The sequence below is a fragment of the Cherax quadricarinatus genome, chromosome 31 (genome assembly GCF_038502225.1).
Source record: "Cherax quadricarinatus isolate ZL_2023a chromosome 31, ASM3850222v1, whole genome shotgun sequence".
Classification (NCBI taxonomy): Eukaryota; Metazoa; Arthropoda; class Malacostraca; order Decapoda; family Parastacidae; genus Cherax; species Cherax quadricarinatus.
Genome location: NC_091322.1, coordinates 10,948,408 through 10,974,481, shown reverse-complemented (window position 1 = coordinate 10,974,481; position 26,074 = coordinate 10,948,408). Strand labels below are relative to the sequence as shown.

Here is a 26,074-nt window from a genome sequence, read left to right as displayed (position 1 = left end):
CATGGAGGTATTCCATTCAGGGATTATTTTCCAGTCATCTCTGCCTGTCTTCGTGGCCGTTGGCAACAATGGTGGTCAGGCATGCACCATGACAAATTGTACTCTATTAAACCGCTTTTAGGTTTGTGGCCATCTTCTTACCACTGTTGCTGTACTCAGGAGACTGCACTCTCCCATCTCCGCATTGGCCATACTTGCTTTACCCATGGATATCTCATGGAATGACACCTTATTCCTCCCTGTGAGGTTTGTCAGGTTCTTATTTCGGTTCTTTACTTTCTTGTAGATTGCGTGGTTTACCAGCAAGCTCGCAGGATATACCTCCAGTGACGCCACCGCCCTACCACTCTTACCTTATCTTTCCTTCTTGCAGATGGCCCTGCCTTTGACTTACAATCACTTTTTGACTTTTTGTCAGTGACTGCTTTACTGTACAAACTTTGACACACAGCCTTTAGCATCCCTTCCAGCCCTTTTCTCCCCTCACCTCTGATCCCCTCTCCACCTAGCTGTTTATAGCCCCAGCTATAAACAGCCCTTCAGCGCTGTACGACCCTTGTCGGTTTAGTGCTTTCTTTCATTATAATAATAATAATAATAATAATAATAATAATAATAATAATAATATAATAATAATAATAATAATAATAATAATAATAATAATAATAGGTAGTAGGTTGGTAGACAGCAACCACCCAGGGAAGTACTACCGTCCTGCCAAATGACTGTGAAACAAAAACCTGTAACTGTTTTGCATGATGGTAGGATTGCTGGTTTCTTTTTCTGTCTCATAAACACGCTAGATAACAGGGATATCTTGCTTCTCCTACTTACACTTTGGTCACACTTCACAGACACGCACATGCATATATATATATACATACATCTAGGTTTTTCTCCTTTTTCTAAATAGCTCTTGTTCTTTTTTATTTCTTCTATTGTCCATGGGGAAGTGGAAAAGAATCTTTCCTCTGTAAGCCATGCGTGTCGTATGAGGCGACTAAAATGCCGGGAGCAATGGGCTAGTAACCCCTTCTCCTGTATACATTTACTAAAAAAGAGAAGAAGAAAAACTTTATAAAACTGGGATGCTTAAATGTGCGTGGATGTAGTGCGGATGACAAGAAACAGATGATTGCTGATGTTATGAATGAAAAGAAGTTGGATGTCCTGGCTCTAAGCGAAACAAAGCTGAAGGGGGTAGGAGAGTTTCAGTGGGGGGAAATAAATGGGATTAAATCTGGAGTATCTGAGAGAGTTAGAGCAAAGGAAGGGGTAGCAGTAATGTTAAATGATCAGTTATGGAAGGAGAAAAGAGAATATGAATGTGTAAATTCAAGAATTATGTGGATTAAAGTAAAGGTTGGATGCGAGAAGTGGGTCATAATAAGCGTGTATGCACCTGGAGAAGAGAGGAATGCAGAGGAGAGAGAGAGATTTTGGGAGATGTTAAGTGAATGTATAGGAGCCTTTGAACCAAGTGAGAGAGTAATTGTGGTAGGGGACCTGAATGCTAAAGTAGGAGAAACTTTTAGAGAGGGTGTGGTAGGTAAGTTTGGGGTGCCAGGTGTAAATGATAATGGGAGCCCTTTGATTGAACTTTGTATAGAAAGGGGTTTAGTTATAGGTAATACATATTTTAAGAAAAAGAGGATAAATAAGTATACACGATATAATGTAGGGCGAAATGACAGTAGTTTGTTGGATTATGTATTGGTAGATAAAAGACTGTTGAGTAGACTTCAGGATGTACATGTTTATAGAGGGGCCACAGATATATCAGATCACTTTCTAGTTGTAGCTACACTGAGAGTAAAAGGTAGATGGGATACAAGGAGAATAGAAGCATCAGGGAAGAGAGAGGTGAAGGTTTATAAACTAAAAGAGGAGGCAGTTAGGGTAAGATATACACAAATAACCCGCACATCAAAGACAGAAGCTTACGACGACGTTTCAGTCCGACTTGGACCATTGACAAAGTCACACTAACAGAGGAGGAGCAGGACGGCTATATATAGGCAGGAAGAGGTGGAGGTAGTAGTAGTGGTAGTAGTAGTAGTAGTAGTAGTACAAGAATTGTATATAATACCGACAGGATGAAATGACACATGCACAACACCCGGGCATCCCCACCGTAGACGTTTCGCCATCCAGCCAGCCACTGGATGGCGAAACGTCCACAACAAAGACAACCAGACGCCGCACATGTGTCTAATTTCATCAGTAGATGTAGTAGAAGAAGAAGAGGTAGTAGTAGTGGTAGTGGTAGAAGTGGGAAATAAGGAAGACGAGCCAGTCAAATACAAAGGAAGGGGAGCACTGCAAGAGAGCTAGAAACCCACAGAGGGAGAGCAAGCGCACCGAGGTGCGTGAAAGGGGAAGTGGTGAAATTTTATTTCACGCACCGAGGTGCGCTTGCTCTCCCTCTGTGGGTTTCTAGCTCTCTTGCAGTGCTCCCCTTCCTTTGTATTTGACTGGCTCGTCTTCCTTATTTCCCACTTCTACCACTACCACTACTACTACCTCTTCTTCTTCTACTACATCTACTGATGAAATTAGACACATGTGCGGCGTCTGGTTGTCTTTGTTGTGGACGTTTCGCCATCCAGTGGCTGGCTGGATGGCGAAATGTCTACGGTGGGGATGCCCGGGTGTTGTGCATGTGTCATTTCATCCTGTCGGTATTATATACAATTCTTGTACTACTAGTACTACTACTACTACTACTACTACTACCACTACTACTACCTCCACCTCTTCCTGCCTATATATAGCCGTCCTGCTCCTCCTCTGTTAGTGTGACTTTGTCAATGGTCCAAGTCGGACCGAAACATCGTCGTAAGCTTCTGTCTTTGATGTGCGGGTTATTTGTGTATCGTTCCAGTCACGGTATTGTGCCTTTTTGTTATTTAGGGTAAGATATAAACAGCTATTGGAGGATAGATGGGCTAATGAGAGCATAGGCAATGGGGTCGAAGAGGTATGGGGTAGGTTTAAAAATGTAGTGTTAGAGTGTTCAGCAGAAGTTTGTGGTTACAGGAAAGTGGGTGCAGGAGGGAAGAGGAGCGATTGGTGGAATGATGATGTAAAGAGAGTAGTAAGGGAGAAAAAGTTAGCATATGAGAAGTTTTTACAAAGTAGAAGTGATGCAAGGAGGGAAGAGTATATGGAGAAAAAGAGAGAGGTTAAGAGAGTGGTGAAGCAATGTAAAAAGAGAGCAAATGAGAGAGTGGGTGAGATGTTATCAACAAATTTTGTTGAAAATAAGAAAAAGTTTTGGAGTGAGATTAACAAGTTAAGAAAGCCTAGAGAACAAATGGATTTGTCAGTTAAAAATAGGAGAGGAGAGTTATTAAATGGAGAGTTAGAGGTATTGGGAAGATGGAGGGAATATTTTGAGGAATTGTTAAATGTTGATGAAGATAGGGAAGCTGTGATTTCGTGTATAGGGCAAGGAGGAACAACATCTTGTAGGAGTGAGGAAGAGCCAGTTGTGAGTGTGGGGGAAGTTCGTGAGGCAGTAGGTAAAATGAAAGGGGGTAAGGCAGCCGGGATTGATGGGATAAAGATAGAAATGTTAAAAGCAGGTGGGGATATAGTTTTGGAGTGGTTGGTGCAATTATTTAATAAATGTATGGAAGAGGGTAAGGTACCTAGGGATTGGCAGAGAGCATGCATAGTTCCTTTGTATAAATTTAGGCAAAGGGGATAAAAGAGAGTGCAAAAATTATAGGGGGATAAGTCTGTTGAGTGTACCTGGTAAAGTGTATGGTAGAGTTATAATTGAAAGAATTAAGAGTAAGACGGAGAATAGGATAGCAGATGAACAAGGAGGCTTTAGGAAAGGTAGGGGGTGTGTGGACCAGGTGTTTACAGTGAAACATATAAGTGAACAGTATTTAGATAAGGCTAAAGAGGTCTTTGTGGCATTTATGGATTTGGAAAAGGCGTATGACAGGGTGGATAGGGGGGCAATGTGGCAGATGTTGCAAGTGTATGGTGTAGGAGGTAGGTTACTGAAAGCAGTGAAGAGTTTTTACGAGGATAGTGAGGCTCAAGATAGAGTATGTAGGAAAGAGGGAAATTTTTTCCCAGTAAAAGTAGGCCTTAGACAAGGATGTGTGATGTTACCGTGGTTGTTTAATATATTTATAGATGGGGTTGTAAGAGAAGTAAATGCGAGGGTCTTGGCAAGAGGCGTGGAGTTAAAAGATAAAGAATCGCACACAAAGTGGGAGTTGTCACAGCTGCTCTTTGCTGATGACACTGTGCTCTTGGGAGATTCTGAAGAGAAGCTGCAGAGACTGGTGGATGAATTTGGTAGGGTGTGCAAAAGAAGAAAATTAAAGGTGAATACAGGAAAGAGTAAGGTTATGAGGATAACAAAAAGATTAGGTGATGAAAGATTGAATATCAGATTGGAGGGAGAGAGTATGGAGGAGGTGAACGTATTCAGATATTTGGGAGTGGACGTGTCAGCGGATGGGTCAATGAAAGATGAGGTGAATCATAGAATTGATGAGGGAAAAAGAGTGAGTGGTGCACTTAGGAGTCTGTGGAGACAAAGAACTTTGTCCTTGGAGGCAAAGAGGGGAATGTATGAGAGTATAGTTTTACCAACGCTCTTATATGGGTGTGAAGCGTGGGTGATGAATGTTGCAGCGAGGAGAAGGCTGGAGGCAGTGGAGATGTCATGTCTGAGGGCAATGTGTGGTGTGAATATAATGCAGAGAATTCGTAGTTTGGAAGTTAGGAGGAGGTGCGGGATTACCAAAACTGTTGTCCAGAGGGCTGAGGAAGGGTTGTTGAGGTGGTTCGGGCATGTAGAGAGAATGGAGCGAAACAGAATGACTTCAAGAGTGTATCAGTCTGTAGTGGAAGGAAGGCGGGGTAGGGGTCGGCCTAGGAAGGGTTGGAGGGAGGGGGTAAAGGAGGTTTTGTGTGCGAGGGGCTTGGACTTCCAGCAGGCATGCGTGAGCGTGTTTGATAGGAGTGAATGGAGACAAATGGTTTTTAATACTTGACGTGCTGTTGGAGTGTGAGCAAAGTAACATTTATGAAGGGATTCAGGGAAACCGGCAGGCCGGACTTGAGTCCTGGAGATGGGAAGTACAGTGCCTGCACTCTGAAGGAGGGGTGTTAATGTTGCAGTTTAAAAACTGTAGTGTAAAGCACCCTTCTGGCAAGACAGTGATGGAGTGAATGATGGTGAAAGTTTTTCTTTTTCGGGCCACCCTGCCTTGGTGGGAATCGGCCAGTGTGATAATAAAAAAAATAAATAACACCATAGGTTTTACAAGAATGTGCATGCAAAAAAATTAGCACTTTGTAAAATTTGGGGGAGTCTCTACAAGTAGGTAAACTGGCAGATAAATGAAAATGGCACACATATTGTGCCAATATTTTAAAAAGACACAGAAAACTCTTTGAACTTTGGCTTTTTCATTATCAAGCATTTTTGTGAAAATATTAAAAATTACTAATTACAGAAAAGTGGATAAAACACTTGGAGAGCAAGACTGCTAATTAGCAAACAGTTTGGTAATTGAACAACAAATTTCTGTACAGTAGGTCTCTCATTTATTATGTTATTTACTGCAGTTATTTACCAGTCTCTACCAAACATGAACTCTCCATACATGCATAAAACATGTATTCACAAAATATGAATACTTTTGGTGTTTGGTGAAAAAACACCCAAAACTGTTTATGAAATTAATGTCCATTTGCAAGTAATTTGTGGTGTGAATATTATGTCCAATTATAAGCAATTTGTAGTGTGAATATTAAGATTTACCAGAGGTGTAACTTAAGAAGGCTGAGGAGATGTTGAGGTAATTTGGACATTTACAAAGACTGGAGCAGAATACAGTGACATAAAGCATTTATAAATCTGGGTTGGAAGGAAGGGTTGAAGTCATTCCAGGAAGGGGTGAAGGAAGGAGGTATAGGAGGTTTTGATAACTAGGCCCTTGAACTTCTAACAGGTGTATGTGAGCACTTTAGACTGAATGAGTAGAGCAAGTGGTTTTTATGGCATGATGTACTGTCGGAATGTGAGCAGTGTTGTTATCCTTTTGGAAAAGTTTGTTTCCCATTCATCTGTAGTCACTCCTAAGTAGGATTAATTACTCTGTGGACTCGCTTTAAAAAATTCATAAACAACTAAACTTTCCAAGGTACGGAAAAAGTCACAAGAGTAAAAAGTCTTAGAATGAGCCATTCTGTAACATACTAGAAACACATCGAAATCTCTCCAGTATTTTGATGACCAAGCAGTATACGGTTGCTGAGTAGTAGGCCTTTAAAGTGTTGATTATCCCTTACTCCATCTACATCTCCTATTAGTAATTTTTCTTGGTTCCATGTAAATAATACATTGCAATGTATATTTTAGAAATTGTTAATAATGAAACTTATGAGAGGCACATCTTTTTTTTAGTTTCTAACAAGTATAACAAGGAGGCATCATAAATACAATTAGAGCACACATTCAGGAGAATGCCTGTACTGTGATTATTAGTTAATAATAATAATAATAATAAGTTGAACTCTTTCATAAAATTTGAAACCCCCCAGATTGTATTATTACTGTGCTTGATGCCCCTCCCACTTACAATGCATTATGGAATGTATACTAGTTACTGATCATTGATTTTAGTGATTTGTAAGCTAAAAATAATAATGAATACAAAAACAATAATACAGTGGTACCTCAAGTTTCAAACAGCTCCCAACTCAAATATTTATGTAAGTGTATTTTTGTAAGAGCTTTTGTAAGTGTATTTTTGGGGGTCTGAAATGGACTAATCTAATTTACATTATTCCTTATGGGAACATATTTGTTTGGTATCAGCACTCGAACAGCCTTCTGGAACGAATTAAGTTCGTAACTCAAGGTACCACTGTACACTAAAATTAGTACACTTCTTTACTAAAGAACAGAAAACTTTGAAAAATCACCTGTGGCATCAGATTAGTGACACATGACTCATTGTACTGTATTTTTTTTACATATTTCAAGTTATATTTTTCTTTTAATTCCAGGAATTTAAGGAAACATACTTTGGTATCATGCATAAATACTTTGGCAGAATAAGTGCTGTACTATAGTATTTTCATAAGTTTTATTACAGTTGAATTAGGAAAATATTTTTTACAAAATACTAATGACTTCAACAAGCTTGAACTACAAATAGCTTTATATACATTGATATACTTTTGCCATGTTCCGTCTGTTTTGTGCAGCTTTTTTCATCAAAGGTAAGTAATTTGAAAAGGCCATATTTCAATCTAGAGTTTTAACTCTTTCAGTGGCCATTATGTAGACCTATGCTATTGAGGCTTGGGTGCATAATATAGTTCAGTGTCATGAGTTCAGCTCACTTGGATAAGCTCTGAGTGGTAAATTTTAGCCTAAATATGAAAAAATGGGTCTGTACAGTGTGTGTATGGTATTAAAAAAAAATTCTGCCCCATGTGGTGCATAATAGGATAAGGAAAACTGACCATGTGTTTGTTTTAAAACTGCATCTTTGAGGTGTTGTACAGGATGGTTTTTATGGGTTTATTGGCTGTTTCTTGGCATCATTTGATAGAATGGAAAACATACTTCTGAAATAGAGATGATTTTCATTGGTCTCATGAGTGGAAGTAGCTCAAAATTGAGCTGAAAGTAGAAGTATTCAATTTTTGCAGATTTTCCTGAGGATGGGTAAGGCCCCCTACACCCCCAGCCTGTTTTATGGGTTTTTAATTGGTGTAATTCAATTATTAGGGCACCATCAAACCATGACCAGTCATTCCCAATTATATTTTATTCTCCAGGAAATATAATAAATCTTATATTTTTGTGTATTTTATGAATTCAAAGTGGAAGGCAAATGTAATATAGGAAAAGCCCAGGGATGTGATTAATGAACAGAAAAAAAATGTTGTTTTAGTGCCCAGAATGTCTACATCATTAATTTTGCACTCTATTTTTAAATTTATATTTTTTATTTCTTGTGTAAAATTAGCCAAATTACCATGTGCATTTTATAGAATAGTTGTAATACACGAATAGGTGGTTTCTTGTGCTTATTTGATAGAACGAAAGACATACTAGCAAAATAGCTTAAGAATTTGGTTGAATGGAGCAATGAAATTGTTTTAAAAGAGGACTTAAATTAGGTGAAATTTTGGATGCTTAAATTGTGCCCAGACTTGTGTAATTCCGTAATTTTTCCATCAAATTTCATATTTTTGGTGTCATTACTTTCAGAAAAAGATTCTCCACCATCTCAATTTTTTTTTTTTAAGTAGATACCAAGAGTAGTATTAATTTCTGGGGTCTGTTCAGTGAAAGAGTTAAATACCAGCATATAATTCAGGAAACTCTACAATACTGTACTTACACCTGTATGTTCTATATTTTATAAAATTATTATGTACGTATATGTATTGCAGGTGAGTTGCCCATAATAGAATAAATACATACTAAGGATATTTCCCTCCATGTTTGGACATACAGGAGGCAGGTGTGAGCATGTTAGATAGGAGTGAGCAGAGACAATTTGTTTTTGGGACCTGATGAGCTGTTGGAGTATGAGCAAGGTAATATTTTGTTAAGAGATTCAGAGAAACTGGTTAGTCGGACTTGAGTCCTGGAGGTGGAAAATACAGTATCTACATTTTAAAGGAAGGGTTTGAGATATTTAATGTTTGGAGGGATATCTGAACTGTAGTGAATAATGGTGAAAGTGATTCTTTTTCAGGCCACCCTGCCTTGGTGGGAGACGGCCAGTGGGTAAAAGAAAAAGTCCATCTATCACCATACTTTATTGTATTGTATCTGGAATATGCAAGACAGAAGCCATTCCAATTATCCATTGGAAGCCTGAAAGTATAAATGTCAAGAATTTTCAGATTTTTTTTTTTACCAAACCAGCCATATCTCATCAAGGCAAGGTGCCATAAAAAGAAAAATGAAAGTTTCTTTCTTTAATTTTAGTAATGTATATAGGAGAAGGAGTTACTAGCTCCTTGCTCCTGGAATGTTAGTTGCCTCTTACGACACTCATGGCTTATGGAGGAAGAATTCTGTTCCACTTCCCAATGGAGTTTACCTGGAGAGATTTCCGGGGGTCAGTGCCCCTGCAGCCCGGTCTGTGACCAGGCCGCCTGGTGGATCAGAGCCTGATCAACCAGGCTGTTACTGCTGGCTGCACGCAATCCAATGTACGAGCCACAGCCCGGCTGGTCAGGTACCAACTTTAGGTGCTTGTCCAGTGCCTGCTTGAAGACAGCCAGGGGTCTATTGGTAATCCCCCTTATGTATGCTGGGAGTGTAGACAGCCTGTACTGTCTGCGCAGACAGCCCCTGCTGTCTGCCAGCTTAGTTCATATTTCGCGCCACTCAGGTGCTGCCCTCTGTAGGCCTTGCCACTTCAGTATGCCCAGACTTGTCTCACTCTCACTCACACAGCGGCCTAGCAGCAAGACACAAGGCCTCCCAGCTCTCTCTCGTGGGCATGGCCCTCCCGGGCCATGGGCACAACACAAGCCTGTGTACCCACCACGACATTAACAATAAAGTAAGAAGCCTCCGAAGAAGACGTCTATCATTAACCACTCGCTTACAGCACCTACCAAACAAACCCATTATAAATGGTGACAGCAGTGCTCGCAGCAGTTGTGTTTGCCTGGAGAGAGGGAGGAAGAGGTATGAAGTCATCTTCACTTCATCACCCTACACAAGAAGCATCCGTCTCTCAACGAGTTATCCTGATGTCGTGTCTGCATGTTTGAGCATCCAGACACAGGTACAAGCAGGATCCAGGCCGAAATTTGCCGAAATTCTCCGAGAATTGTAAGTGGCGTCACAGTGACCCCACGCTACAGTGACTCCATGCTACAGTGTCCCACGCTGTTTCTCAAGTCACGTGTTCAGCGTCACTTGTATGTTGCTGTTGTTGTTGTTCAGCTCAGCACAGCCGTTTCAGCAAGCCAGAGGTGAGTTTTGTGGTGATTTCTGCGTCCAGTGTGAGCTCTCTACGTATTTGTGGGTGGGGGAGGAGAGGAGAGGAAGTGGCTGTTCCTCACCTTGCCCATGCTTGCCCTACTCACGCTCACCCATCTACCATACACCACTCACCACTGCCCACTCCCTCTGCTGTGTTTTCTGCTGTTTTCCATGTGAATTCATTGCCAGAGCTGTGTATCCGAGTGCCCGAGGCCACTCGAAGCTACGTGGACCAGCATGCCACGTAGATCACAACGCCACATGGATCGCGACGCCACGTGGGTGTGGGCGATGTCACGTGGATCTACCAGCCACGTGAGTTACCAGATGTCCCAGGCCACATGCTGTGGTCTGCTGCCCGCATCACATTGACGTCACCCACGATGCTGCCCGACTTCATGACGTCACCTCGAGATGTCTGCTGACGTCACCTCGAGATGTCTGCTGACGTCACCTCGAGATGTCTGCTGACGTCACCTCACGATGTCTGCCTGACGTCACCTCAAGATGTCTGCTGACGTCACCTCGAGATGTCTGCTGACGTCACAGTGCTGCTGACGTCACCTCGCGACATCACGCCTGACATCACATGATGTCACATCGAGTGTTTCTAGTAATTATTTTAGTATTGTCGAGAAGATTGAGAGAAAATATATGTCGTGTGTTAATTAATTCCTCTCAGTCAGTGTTCTCACATTTTAGTATATGTCTTAGTGTCAGTTTTATGCACAGAAAAGCATCATTTGCTAGTTTAAGCCATGTTGTACAGCGGTGTGTGTAAAGTTTCCGTGTGTCCAGTGAGGTCTGAGCCAGACCTGAGTAGCACCACTGTGCTAAGTCACCCGTGTGACCAGTACGTTTGACAGCTGATGTCAAGACAGCTCTGAGTGACCGAGCCCTCTTGTACAGAAAGCTTTTATGCTCGTCGCTCGTGATGTTCTGCAGAATCGTACCTGCTACGATTCCCATCGAGATTTGTTTCACTTCACCTCCAGACCGTCAGAGTGCAGTTATATGTAGAGAAACAAGTCTGGGGATGCTTAGACTAACCTCTGCTATAACTCCAACTGCCGAGAGAATGACACACTGTGTCAGCCTCGTGTCACAAGCTTCAGTGAGCAGCCTGCACAAAGAAGATGTCACTTTGACTGCTAGCTCTCTCACTGCAGTCTGGTGTATGATGTTACGAATCCCAGATGTTTCGCCCAGTCGTCTCTGCCCCGACTCGCTCCACAACTCGCTCCACGCTCGCCGGCAGTGACAGCCCAGCGACAGTACCAGTCGAGAAGTGTCCTCCTGAGTCGCTTGCCAGAAGTCCTGCCCAGTTGCCGAGTTTTGTCGACGCCTCACTCGAGGGCACCAGCATGTCGTGCCCCAGGTTGAGTGAAAACCTGCAGCGACTCCTACAATGTCTGCTTCACCATTCCAGAGGAGACCGTACCCTGTTACGTCACAGCTCAGCCGCAGCGATGTCTCCCATGTTGCAGTATCTGTCCAGACGCAGGAAGGCGTGCAGTGATGCCCTTCGACGCTCACTGCCTTTGTCCATGATGTTTAGCACACCCACATGTTTTTTTCTTCCCTCCCTGTAGGAAGTTTTTTTCCATGTTCATATGTATATATATGTTTTTATTTTGTGTTCTGTGCCCTGTTCCTATGAGAGAGAGACCGAGTTTCTTTTACTACCAGTATTGTCTCGTCGGGACGACGCGCAGTAGGTGGCCGAGCGTATGTAGACAGCCTGTACTGTCTGCGCAGACAGCCCCTGCTGTCTGCCAGCTTAGTTCATATTTCGCTCCACTCAGGTGCTGCCCTCTGTAGGCCTTGCCACTTCAGTATGCCCAGACTTGCCTCACTCTCACTCACACAGCGGCCTAGCAGCAAGACACAAGGCCTCCCAGCTCTCTCTCGTGGGCATGGCCCTCCCGGGCCATGGGCACAACACAAGCCTGTGTACCCACCACGACATTAACAATAAAGTAAGAAGCCTCCGAGGAAGACGTATCATTAACCACCCGCTTGCTACAGCCTACCAAACAAACCCCATTATAGGAGGCAGTTGAACAGTCTCAGGCCCCTGACACTTACTGTATTGTCTCTTAACGTGCTAGTGACACCCCTGCTTTTCATTGGGGGGATGTTGCATCATCTTCCGAGTCTTTTGCTTTCATTGCGAGTGATTTTCGTGTGCAAGTTCGGTACTAGTCCCTCTAGGATTTTCCAGGTGTATATAATCATGTATTTCTCCTGCCTGTGTTCCAGGGAGTACAGGTTCAGGAACTTCAAGCGCTCCCAGTAAGTGAAGTGTTTTATCTCCGTTATGCGCGCCGTGAAGGTTCTCTGTACATTTTCTAGGTTAGCAATTTCACCTGCCTTGAAAGGTGCTGTTAGTGTGCAGCAATATTCCAGCCTAGATAGAACAAGTGACCTGAAGAGTATCATCATGGGCTTGGCATCCCTATTTTGAAGGTTCTCATTATCCATCCTGTCATTTTTCTAGCAGATGCGATTGATACAGTGTTATGGTCCTTGAAGAAGATAAAAGGAAATAAACAAGAACAAGAACTAGTAAGAAAATAGAAGAAAACCCAGAGGGGTGTGCATATATATATGCTTGTACAATGTACATGCATGTGTAGTGTGACCTAAGTGTAAGTAAAAGTAAGAAGACATATTTGAAATCTTGTATGTTTATGAGACAGAAAAAAGACACCAGCAATCCTACCCTCGTGTGAAACAATTACTTGGCAGGACAGTAGCACCTCCCTGGGCGGTTGCTGTCTACCAGCTTACTACTTATGTCAGGAAAAAATATTCTTCTGAAATGGTACAGAACCTTTTTCTGAAGGTAATGACACCAAAAATGCAAAATTTTATTGAAAATTTGTAGAATTACGCAGGTGTAAAATTGACAGTCTGGCCACAATATACATATCTGTAATTTTGTCCATTTTGAATCCTATTCCATTACTCAATTTGACCAAATTCTTAGCTATTTTATTAATATTCCTTCCATTCTACTGAATGAACACAAGAACTGCCCATTCAGCTATTAGAGCCACCCGATGAAGTGCACAGAATTTGATAATCCAGCCTAGATATGAGAGAATGGGTCTGTGTGGTAAGTGTGAACCATATAAAAAAATTACTGCAGTATGTTGCAGTGCATAATGAGAAAAAAATGTGACCACGTTTTTGGTTTAAAACAGCAACTTTATAGTGTATTTTCGTATGGGTTTTATGGGTGTATTCATGGTTTCTTGGTCTCATTTGATAGAATGGAAGATATATTATATAATTAGAGGTGATTTTGATTAGTTTTAGGAGTGAATATAGCTTGAAAGTGAGCTTAAAGTAGCAGAAATGTTCGATTTTTGCTGATGTTCAAGAATAAACAAATCAAATCACGCGCCCAATATATGTCAACTGGTAGGTCTAATATGTGTTCACGAATGCACTAATATTATTTATACCACTGTTACAATGTTACATAACAGTAAATCTTCTATTTTTTAGTGTGAATAAAATTTCATTGTGTGAATAAAAAATAAAAATGGAATTTATGTGTAAAGCCTGGAAATGTAACTAAAGAACAGAGGAAATGTTATTTTAGTGCCAGGAATGCCTGCATTGTTTATTCTGGACCCTATTTTGAAATTGGAATATTTCGAACACTTGACCTCATATTACACTTGACCTCCATTTTGAATTCATCATCACACGAAAAACAAAGTTTTATCCCATTTCTTGGATAATAAAATATAACCAGGAATAATTGGTCATGGTTTAGGGCATCCCAGTAATTGAAGTAGACCTCGTAAAAACCCATAAAACAGGCTGGGGGGGAATGGGGTGTGGGAGCCTTACCCATCTTCAGGAAAATCATTAAAAATCTAATATTTCTGCTTCTTTGACCTCTTCAAGGGGGGCTCCTTGGCGTGGTGAAGAGGCTCTTGGTCTGAGGAATTAGCCCTGTCGGTCTTCTTCCTCAGACCGAACCTAATTACCCCCCATTCTCCCCTCCCCTATCCCATCCTCCCCTTTTTCCATTCCTCCTCCTCACCCCTCCCTTTTGCCCTTCCTCTTTTTGGCCTTTGGGATTTCTCCCACAGGCGCGCTAGTTCCTAGGTAGGGGAAAGGACACCGGGGTCCATCCCATTCCATTGAGGTTCTTGGCGGTGGTGTAGTTTGCCGTGGAATCTGGATTGCCTGGAGATGTCCCGATCCCTCTCCGGTATCCCGGAGTAGCTTTGGGTGTCTTTTGGGCGACGGGTGTATCTCTGGAAGCCACCTTTCGGATTCTGGGGGTGGTGGCCGAAGGAGGTATGCTTTGTGGCGGATATCCGGCCGCCCTCTCTTTTGTCCACCGAGGTAGCTCGGCAGATGTGAGGTTGCTATCCCGGATTGCTGGTTTACTGGCATGAAGGGTAGGGTATGGCACAGGTTCCATGCTGCATCTGCGCTACTAGCGGTGTTGAGGTCCTCTTGGGCGCGGAGGGAGATTTCCGGCCCTTTCATTCCTCCTGGGAACTATTCCTCCCCACTCCCCCCTTTTTTTATTCTTTTTTTTATTTTTATTTTCTTTTCTTCTTTCTTTTTTTTCTTAAAAACAAAAAGCAAAGGAGTAACCTAACCATGGCAGCCCTAGTCCATGAACCCACTACCCCCGGGCCCCTTCTTGATACCGCACCCCATTCTGACCCTGCCTTGTGTTTAGACCACTCTTCGGACACTCCTGATGCCCCTGTACCTCTTGCTGGTGCTGTTTCCTCACCCGCTTCAGGTACCGGGGCTTCGACTGACTCCTTTGATTTGTCTGAACTCCGCTCTCCTTTGACTATGCTTCCGGCTTCTCCCTCTACGGTACGGCAATTTTCGAATCGCCCGCCCATTTCACGCCGGACCAACTCCGGTCCTACTCCTAAACGCCAACGTCAATCTCCTGATGATGCTCCTTCGTTACCTTCTCATTCTACTCGGAAAAGACCGACACGTCAAGCACTCCCTCTCCACGCTCAGTTTCGGACCACACAATGGACTAAATTCTTTACTTTAAGACCGACTTCTTCTTCTGCCTACCTTTCTGACCATAGTATTGGCAAAGCGCTCCTGCGTCATGTTGGTAGAGATATTTCATTTCATGCTCTCAAGAGCGGTATGCGCATCGTCACTGTCCAGAATGCTGCCCAAGCTCATGATCTTTCTCTCCTTTCGAATATCGATACTACTCCTATCACTTATGAAAAACATCTTTCTCTCAATTCTTGTAGTGGTACTGTCATTCTGCCCCATACCATAGTCCAACAGAATTTCCAGTCATGTGGCAATGACATTTTTGAACAGCTGGAACTCCAGGATCTCCCAATCCTCAAAGTAGACACTTATGTCCTTCCTGCCCGGGGGTGGAGACGTTACCCTTGCAATGTGGCTCATTTAACTTTTGACAGCCGAGAACTCCCGTCCTCTGTATATGTCGCGGGACATCGGTTACAAGTTCGAAAGGTGATACCTACACCGCAACAATGTAGAAATTGCTGGCGTTTTGGTCACCCAGCGAAATATTGCAGATCTATGGCCAAATGCCCAGTCTGTGGTGCCGACGACCATTCTAATACATCTTGCAGTCAACCTCCATCTTGCCTTAATTGTAATGAAGCTCACCCTTCGTACTCCCGCCGTTGCCAGGTCTACTTAAATGAACGTGAAATCCGTTGCCTCAAAGAGGCAGAAGGTCTCCCTTATGCTATGGCAGTTACTCATCTCCGCCTCCAAGGGAGACTACCCCGTGTTTCTTATTCTCGTGTTTCCAAACATCCCCCCACTTCTGGGGTCCCATCTTCTGCAGCCTCCTCTGTTGTTACCCCTCCCATAGCCACTACGGCATCTAATCCTTTTGCTGTCCTTGGCTCTGACATCCTGACTACAACTCAGTCTGTTCTCACATCTTCGCGTCCTTCCTCACAAGCCCCAGTATCGACAAGACCTCGTACGACACCTAATACCAATCGCCCCTCTACTCAGAAGTCCAAAAAATCCACATTGCTCAAATCTTCTTTGCCCCTTCCTTCCCTTCTTCCACCTCCACACTTTACCTTTCCAGTCTCTGTACCTAGTTCTTCCCCTCTCTCTGGCTCTATTACAAGTGTGGAGATTCACCCTCCTCCTCGTACTATGCCTTCCACCCCCGTCCCCTCCCAAGTTTCTCCCTCTTCTGCCACCTCCCAGGTTTCTGCCTCTTCTGCCACCTCCTAGGTTTCTGCCTCTTCTGTCCCCCCATCCCCCACACTTCATCTCCAGTCCCTTACACTCTTCCCTCCCCCTCTACTTTGGTACAGTCCATTACTGTCCCAATCTTTACTCACCCTCCTCCTTCTATCTCCAATATGGTCTCCCATACATCTTTGAATTCAGAAACACTTGAAGCCATTTCAGAATATATTGCAGAGACTAAACCTTCAATGGACACTGATTCACTTCCTGTTCCTTCTCTTCCCTCTCCTCCATCTTCACAACCTCATTCTTCGCAACGCTCCGTTCCTTCGCTACTTGAACGTCTTCCAATGCCACCACACGTTGACTTTTCTAACCCTTCTAGTCCGTAGGTGCCTTTACCTACAGATTCCTGACATTTTCTTCATCGCCAATCATGGCCTATTTACAGTGGAATATCCGCGGCCTCAGGGGTAATCGGGGTGAGCTTCAGATGTTGCTTTCGAGGTTTTCCCCTGTTGGTGCTTGCTTACAAGTACCAAAATTACACTCGGCTGTTTTCCAACCTATCTCAGGCTATAATTTATTGTATTCTTCGGATCCTTTCTCAGATGGGACCTTTAATGAAAGTGCCCTTCTTCTACGCAATGATATTCCGTACTGTCAACTATTTGTCAATACCTCGCTGCATTACACTGCAGCCCGTATCCACTTGAATAAGTGGTTTACAATATGTTCTTTATATCTCTCTCCTTCTCGAGCATTTTCTATCCCAGACTTTGCCTTTCTTGTTTCATCCTTACCACCACCACTTCTGTTACTTGGTGATTTTAATGCCCACCATTTCCTCTGGGAGGGATCTCATTGTGACTCACGTGGCATCCAGTTGGAGGCTTTTCTCGCCTCTCACCCCCTCCATGTTTTAAATACGGGTACTCCCACCCATTTTGATCCTCATACTCATACTCTTTCTTGCATCGATCTATCAGTCTGCTCTTCCTCCACTGCACTAGACTTCACCTGGTCTGTTCTACCAGACTTACATGACAGCGATCATTTTCCGATCATTCTTGCTTCTTCTTCCTATTCACCACCTTTCCGTAGCCCTCGCTGGCAATTTGATCGGGCAAATTGGGATCTTTACTCACACCTCACTGCTTTTAGTGAGGTTCCTTCTTCATCCTCCATTGATGAGCTCCTACACATCTTCTCGACGTCAGTTTATACCGCAGCTTCTCATTCTATACCCCAAACCTCAGGCAGGCATTCTCAGAAGTGCGTGCCTTGGTGGTCTCCTGCTTGTGCTCGTGCAGTACGTTTGAAACGTGCTGCATGGGGCAGGTACCGGTGCAATAGAACTGCTGAGAGACTTCTTGATTTTAAGCAGAAGCGTGCGATCGCTCGCCGTGTCATCCGTGAAGCTAAACGCACTTGTTGGCGAGACTATGTTTCCACCATCACCTCTGCTTCTTCTATGAGTGCAGTCTGGAAAAAAGTGAGTAAATTGAGTGGTAAATACTCTACTGACCCGGCTCCTGTTCTACGGGTCGCTGGTGTTGATGTAGCAAACCCTCTCAACGTTGCCATTGAACTTGGCACACATCTGGTCCGTATTTCCCAAGGGCTCCATTTATGCCCCTCGTTTCTTTCCTCAAAGTCTGCCAGAGAGTTAGTACCCTTGGACTTTTCTTCTCTCAGAGAAGAACAGTATAATGTGCCTTTTACACTTCAAGAACTGGAGGCAACGCTCTCAGCTTGCCGATCATCGGCAGCTGGGCCTGACGACATTCATATTCGTATGTTACAACATTTACATCGGTCAGCCCTTGTAGTCCTCTTACACCTCTTCAATCTTATTTGGGCACAAGGAGTTCTTCCCCAGCTGTGGAAATCTGCCATTGTTCTCCCTTTCCGCAAACCGGGTACTACAGGACATGATGCCTCCCACTATCGCCCCATCGCTCTTACTAGTGCAGTTTGCAAAGTGATGGAACGTCTCGTAAATCGACGTTTAATGTGGTATTTAGAGACACACAACAGTCTCTCCGCTAGTCAATATGGCTTTCGTAAGGGTCGTTCTACCATAGACCCCTTACTATGCTTGGATACGTATGTTCGTAATGCCTTTGCGAATAATCACTCAGTTATTGCCATATTTTTTGACCTTGAGAAGGCATATGACACAACTTGGAGGTATAATATTTTGGCCCAGGCCCATTCCTTAGGCCTCCGAGGCAATCTACCATCCTTCCTTAAGAACTTTTTAACTGACAGACATTTCCATGTTCGAGTCAATAATGTTCTTTCCCCGGACTTCGTCCAAGCTGAAGGTGTCCCTCAGGGATGTGTTCTAAGCACAACACTGTTTCTCCTTGCTATAAATGATTTGGCCTCTGTTCTTCCACCCAATATTTGGTCATCACTCTATGTTGATGACTTCGCTATTGCTTGTGCAGGCGCTGACTGTCATCTTATTGCAGTTTCTCTCCAGCATGCGGTCGACCGTGTTTCCACTTGGGCCACCACGCATGGGTTTAAATTTTCAAGTACCAAAACTCGCCAAATTACTTTCACTAGATGCTCTGTTATCTCCGATCATCCTTTGTATCTCTATGGCTCCCGTATCCCCGAACGTGATACAGTCAGGTTTCTAGGCCTTCTCTTTGACCGTAGGTTATCCTGGAAACCTCACATTACCTCTCTGAAGGCAACTTGTCACAGCCGGCTAAACCTTCTTAAAACCCTTGCTCATCTTTCCTGGGGAGCTGATCGTCGAACTCTGCTTCGCCTACATTCAGCCCTCGTTTTATCGAAACTCGATTATGGTGACCAGATTTATTCCGCGGCCTCTCCTGCTACTCTCTCTAGCCTTAACTCTATCCATCACCAAGAATTACGTTTGTGCCTTGGTGCTTTTCGCTCTTCCCCTGTTGAGAGCCTCTATACAGAAGCGAATGTTCCATCCTTGTCTGATCGCCGTGATGCCCATTGCCTTCGCTACTATGTACGCTCTCACAATCTACACAATCCTTCCATTTATAGAATGGTCACCGATATTAGTAGACATTATTCGTTCACCGCCCCTGTTTGCTCCGTCCCTTTTCTCTTCGCCTACATTCACTCTTGTCTTCCCTTCAGTTACCACCTTTATATGTTCATGTAGCATCTCACTTTTCCCTACCCCCCTGGGAAGTTCCAGCTGTTCGGGTCTGTTTTTTCTCACTCCCTTGCTCGAAAGCTCAACTGCCTACGGTGGCTTCCTGCTCTCTTTTTCTTGATCACTTCCACTCCCATTCTCATGCCACTGCTGTGTACACAGATGGCTCTAAATCTTCAGACGGCGTCGGATTTGCAGCAGTGTTTCCGGACAGCGTCGTGCGGGGGCATTTACTATCTTCAGCTAGCATTTTTACTGCTGAACTGTATGCCATTCTTGCAGCACTTATTCGTATCGCATCTATGCCTGTGTCATCATTTGTAGTAGTCTCAGACTCCCTTAGTGCTCTACAGGCTATACGAAAATTTGATACATCTCGTCCCCTAGTTCTCCGTATCCAACTTTGGCTACGCCGTATCTCTACCAAACATAAAGATATTGTTTTTTGTTGGGTCCCTGGTCATGTCTACGTACAGGGCAGTGAACAGGCAGACACTGCTGCGCGGTCAGCAGTACATGACCAACCAATTTCCTATCGAGGTGTTCCATTTCTGGACTATTTTGCTGCAATAGCTACCCACCTTCGCACCCGTTTGCAGCATCATTGGTCAACTCTGCTCGATAACAAACTTCATTCTATTAAACCGAGCATAGGTTACTGGCCGTCTTCTTGTCATCAGTGCCGAGGTTGGGAGACCACTCTCTCCCGCCTTCGCATTGGCCACACTCGTCTTACTCATGGGTATCTCATGGAGAGGCATCCTGTTCCTCTCTGTGAGCAGTGTCAAGTTCCAGTATCGATTAGCCACATTCTGTTAGACTGCCCTCTCTATCAACGAGCACGCAGAATTTACCTCCAACGTCATCTTCGTTCTACTACCTTCCCTTCTTGCTGATGGACCCTCCTTTAATCCTGACTCTCTCATTGACTTCTTGACAACGACTGATTTACTCCACAAACTCTGATGATACTTTTCGCACTCCCCTCAACCCTTTCTAGTTCAGTCTCTTGCTGCCCTTTACCCTTTCACCATCCACTACCCCACTATCCGTAACCTATTACTCATCCATCTCCCTTTTGCCACCTGATGCCCTCGCTTCTTTCCTGCCCTGCAGCGCTGTATAGTCCTTGTGGCTTAGCGCTTCTTTTTGATTATAATAATAATAATCTGCTTCTTTGAGCCTGATTTCAAGCTACTTCCAGTTCAGAAACTAACCAAAACCATCTCTATTTCAGTAGGATGTCTTCCATTCTACCAACTAATACCCAGAAACAGTGAATAACACTATCAAACCATCCAAGAAAATACCTCACGGTTGTTATTTTAAACCAAACATAAGGTCAGATGTTTGATTTTCACATTATGCACTGCATGAGGCAGGATTTTTTATACCATGCACAATTTACAGTAAAATAGTACTTGTGTTAAGCTTAAAATGTGACAGCCAAGCCTCAGTATTTCCTCAAGGTAGCCTTTGTTTCAAGGAGCTGACTTATCTTCCCCTTCCTAGGATAAAATATGAATGCCTCCATTTTCCCAAGCACTATATGCTCCTTATGAGTTTAGTGCTTTCTCCTCCCCTCCCCAACTAAAATATGAATAGATCAGATTTACAGGTACATTTTTAGCACCAGTTTTTCCAAACATGGAGTGGTATTTCCATAGAGAGTTTAGTGAAACTGGTGTTAAAATTAATAAACTCCCTATGTGTGAAACTACATACTTTGCCTGCAAAAAAAAAAAAAAAAATATGACGAAGAATGCCTGTATATCATTTCAGTTATTAAATTCTGTTATTTAATAATTTAAAACCAAAGAACAATTTGTGATTAGTGCAACTATTGGCAGTGGCAGGATTGAAAATTATTGATAATTCTGGCTAAGCAGAACTTGACTGTATTGCTGTAATGGTAAGTGATTTTGTTGCTCTGTAGAACAGCCACTGTAAGAAGCAACTTTACATTAAGCTCATCTTCATTTTAATAGGACCCACCAAGATCTTCACAAAAAAGTCCAGGCAACACTTCTAATGGTAAATCTGGACCAGAGTCACCAAAGCCATCATGTAAGAGATTTGGCTCCACATCAGAAGATGGCACCCCAAGATTCAATGGCCTTGGAGAATCTTCTGGAGGAGGAGGGGCATCTTCAGGAGATTTAGAAAGACTCAAAGAAGAAATTATGGATGAAATGAGAAAGGAACTTGATAAAGTTAAGCAAGAGATCATTGATGGTGAGTACTCTGTTGTGTAGTTTCTACCATTAATAGAAGTCATCTTAACTTACAGTGCAGTGAAGTAGAGCTATGGTCATGTTATTTTGTTTTCATTTTACAGTTTGTCCCAATAATTTTTAAGGTTTCTGTTAGATATAACACATACTGTCTTCTAGATTCCACTCCAGCTTTCTGCCACTATGACAATATTTTCTACCCTGTCTGTAACACTTTGTGTAATTTGAAAATAGGAACTCCTGTTTCTTATTGTACAAATAATTCTGCCAGCATATAGGGAGCTCATATTAAAACAGATTACTGTACTGTAATGTACACCGTTTACCTTTTCTCCATCTGATAAATTGCCTCCCTCTCTTGCACTCATTTATTATGTTATTTCCCTCTGCCTTTACTTTCTTCTCCCTCAGCTGGTCCATTTTTGCCTCTTACCTCACTCATCTTACCTCTACAATCTCTTATTTGGCTGATGCATTATCATCTTACCTCTACAATCTCTTATTTGGCTGATGCATTACCTCCTATTGTCTGCCATTTTTTTTTTTTAACTCTTATGCCTAAAAAATGTTACTGCTGTAATTTGCTGGAGCAAATTCTACATGAAATCCTTTGCAAGTGTCAAATGATATTACAGTACAAATTTCATTTGTTTTTTAATATGTTGCATTGTAAAGAATAAGGATATATTATTTTGTAATTTTTTTAATATTGTTCTATTCTTTTGCAGCTGTCAAGATGGAGCTAAACCGAAGATAAGTGTGTTACATATATGAAAAGGAAGTAAATGAAATTTAGAATTTACCAGGAAAATTGTGTCATTCTTTAAGAAATCAAATTGAAGGGTCTTCTTCATGATTTAGGGACCACTTGTATTTCTTCTTGGCAGAGGAACCTGAGTGAATGAATTTGGGTGTAATATGAAACCTGCGGAAATCGGTACCATTTATAGTGCTCATAGTAAGTTTATGTGCAAACTTATTTAAATTCACTTATACTACTTCACTATTGATTTTAATCACATTCATTAATAATAATAATAAAATAATAAAGTTAAGCGATAAACCTGAAAAGGTCATACAACGCAGTCATTATATTTATTATTTAGAATGTATGATTTATTTTATAAATATTTAATTTTTACCCAAGTATTAATGGTGCAGAATTTTGTGATACACAGCATAAATGGTAATAATGAGTTAAATGAGTCAAGCTGTGTGTATGGTTGAAAGAACTTACAGATGCTACTATGCTGAGACCAAGCTTTGGCTAGACTATATATTCAGACTGCAAAGCTGGTGTGGTGCATCACCTGGATTATTATTTAATGTTTATTATCATAATATTTGCAAGAAATTGCCAAATATAAATGGGTCATACAGTACTGAACCCAGACTATTGATAATTTAGTTAGAGCACAGTTCAATGCATTGTAGCTGGTGTTAATGCATCAGTTGCTGTGCCGAAAGTGGTATTACTGCACCAGTTACTGGCTGTAAGTAGTATTACTGTATCAATTACTGTGCTGTAAGTGGTATTACTGTATCACTTACTGTGCTGTAGGTGGTATTATTGTATCAGTTACTATGATATAGGTGGTATTACTGCATCAGTTACTGTGATGTAGGTGGTGTTACTGTCTCAGTTACTGTGCTGCAGGTGGTATTGCATCAGCAATTTAATTATGGTGTGGTTGTATCATACTGCACACTGATGTTGGTGGCTCAGTTGTTTACTACCCATGAGTTATGAGTAATTATTGAACCTGTATCATTGTTAATTTTTGGTAAGTCTTATGAATTTCCTAGACATGTTTAAAAACAAAAGGAATGTATATTGATATATATTAAAATAATGAATGTAAAGCTCAACTGATTTGAAGTAGCGATGATTGCACCCAGTTAGATACTCAGTTGTGTTGCTTGTACTGTCAGGCAAATATGCACTCTAATGCCAGCAACCCTCAGAGCCATGGTACAGCTCCTGCTTCCTTCTCCATTACCGGGTGGATTTGGCACATCAGCGGCATTTTTTTTTTTTTGTAGGAAGATAATTTATTTATAGTACTGGCTTCTCAACTACTTTTGTACAGCCACTTAACTCACGTGCTTTAATAAGGAATGTATATGACAGTCACACTGCCTATCCCAAGGTCTCAAGTTTTGTACAAGCCCTGCCCCCTTTGCACTCCTAATTTCCTTGTATATAACCCCCCCCTCCAAGCCCAGGGCTGGTAGGGCACATAGGATCTACTCCCTGGAACCTAATGAGCCTTTGCATTTAGTACAGTGTCGGGTTTCATACTCTTGCTGGTATTTTTTATGCATTATCGTGGAATTATTACTATGCCACACTAGCATACTGTAATCTATAATTATGATGAAATTATACTTTTTTTTTTTTTTGTAAATACAATATGTAGATACAGTGGTGAATGTTAGTTCTAGTGCTTCTGTGGTCTTTGCTCACCTATGCTGCTGAACAGACTCTGGACTCAAGTTTTGAATCGTGCTCTCATAGTTTTCATATAAACATTTTATGACTATTTTAAAAGATGTATAACAAGTTAACTCATGATTAAGTATTTGATTACCTTAATGGTGTTATCAAAACTTCAGTGTGTATAGCAGGAAAGATTTTTTTATTCACCCAAGGGGTTTACTGCTTAGTTTTGATAGTAATAATTATTCACCCAAAGAAAGAACACCCTTGGAGCACGTTTTGGAAACACAGTCCTGAATAACACAGATGTCTGTATATCTTGCCAGGCTGTCTACAACCATGGAATACTGTACCAGGGTTTGTTTGGTATCTAGTCAAGACTCCGGAAATGATTTATGAAACTGTTAATTTAAAGCTAAGAGTGATTTCAAAAAATGAGAATGGCTAGCCATGCTATAGTGCTATATTCTTAAAAGAACCTGTGCTGCTTGATAAGTATATGTGACACTATTGGTATTTTTTAGTCACGTACTGTATTTCAGGATTTCTCATTCTCTCAGTGTTGTTATATAGAAAGCATGAATGTCTGAAGTACTGTACTGATGTTGATACTGTACTGGCTTATGCTGATGGTGCCACATATTTTTTTTATATCGCTGTGTGTTATCACTTGCAGTGCTTCCATTTTATTTAACACTAATGATGAGACATTATAATAGAGGTTCCCTGAAGTTTATGTAGGACGTTGTAAGGACTCATATAATCTTATTTAATATTTGTCTATTCAAACTGAACTGAAAGGACTTAGATGTACTTTATTATTTTGATAAAATATGACATTAATAATTTGTTTAATTTTTCTGAAATGAGCTAAGAAAACGTCATATATTAATAGTAAATAAAGTCTACACTTTGTTTATATCTTAATTATTATTATTTGATGGAGCAGAGACAGGTTGCAATAAGTTTACTGAAGAATAATATAGTATAAAGTAGCAGATTAACATAAATATAACTTAAGACAGCCTGGCCGGGGTTTATGACAGAAGATGACCAATTTAGGAATGAAGGCTGTAACCTCTTCTAGAGGAAATTTTTGCCAGAGTCTGCAGAGGTGCAAGTCAAGAATTGTTAAAAACACTAAGGAACATATGTGCTATAAATAACAATATGAGAAAAAGTATGGTTGTTAATTTTTTAGTTAAGAATTGTTTGCTATGTGAAAGTATTGCATATATATCATCAGAAAAGTCCCTTTTTATCCTGAAATGTATTGTATTCAGGTTAAGGAGAATTTGAAGACTCCATTACACTGTTGGCTACATGCGGTCACAAGGTGGCAATAACTAGTTACCCACGAGAGTAGTATCGATCACACCACCACTAGTCACCAACCCTCAGGTGGACAGTAAACGAAGAAATTCTACTTAATCTGTTTTAATCTATTTTCAATTAGTTTCAAATTTATACAGGTACTAATTTAAATATTTATATATTTAGATGTTGGTATGCTGTATAGCAACTGTAGTTATAATATGAATTCATTAGGATCAAGAGCTTTCTCATTAAAAGCTGGAATACAAACAAATATAAAAAGAAAATAAATATAAATTTAAAAATGGAGCTATGCACGTGAAAACTATACCCCTTTCTTGATATCTTTAAGCACTCAGAATTGCTGTCTATATACCAACTTGCTCTAGACCTGGTGTAGTACTGTATCACCTTCATGGGTTTAGCACTTCTTGTGAGTATAGCAATAATCTAAACCTGATTTTTTATTATTATAGTCATAAGAGAATGCTTAACCTATATGGGGCAGTGCTGTATAGCCCTTGTGGTTTAGCGCTTCTTTTTGATTATTATAATAATTAACCTATATGGGTTATATAGTGCATGGGGAATAGAAGGTACTATACCTTATAGAGAAAATATAAATAAAAGTTGTATGGCAGTACAAATTAAAATGTGAAGAATAGTTTGGTTACCCTTGTTATAACCATTTGAAACTAATTTCACTCAGTGAATAA

The 26,074-nt window shown here is 41.6% G+C and overlaps 1 protein-coding gene across 2 annotated transcripts in view; it reads left to right on the top strand.

Annotated features, from left to right (window-relative positions):
• ena (ENAH actin regulator enabled) overlaps positions 1-26,074 on the top strand; it is a 127,622-nt gene that overhangs the window by 99,233 nt on the left and 2,315 nt on the right. For both annotated transcript variants that reach the window (XM_053789115.2, XM_070090198.1), the window contains exons 6-7: positions 21,359-21,605; positions 22,333-26,074. The exon at positions 22,333-26,074 is cut by the window's right edge. In XM_053789115.2, coding sequence (XP_053645090.2) covers positions 21,359-21,605; positions 22,333-22,361 — 276 coding nt within the window. In that variant the 3' untranslated portion in view covers positions 22,362-26,074. The remainder of the gene's footprint in view (positions 1-21,358; positions 21,606-22,332) is intronic.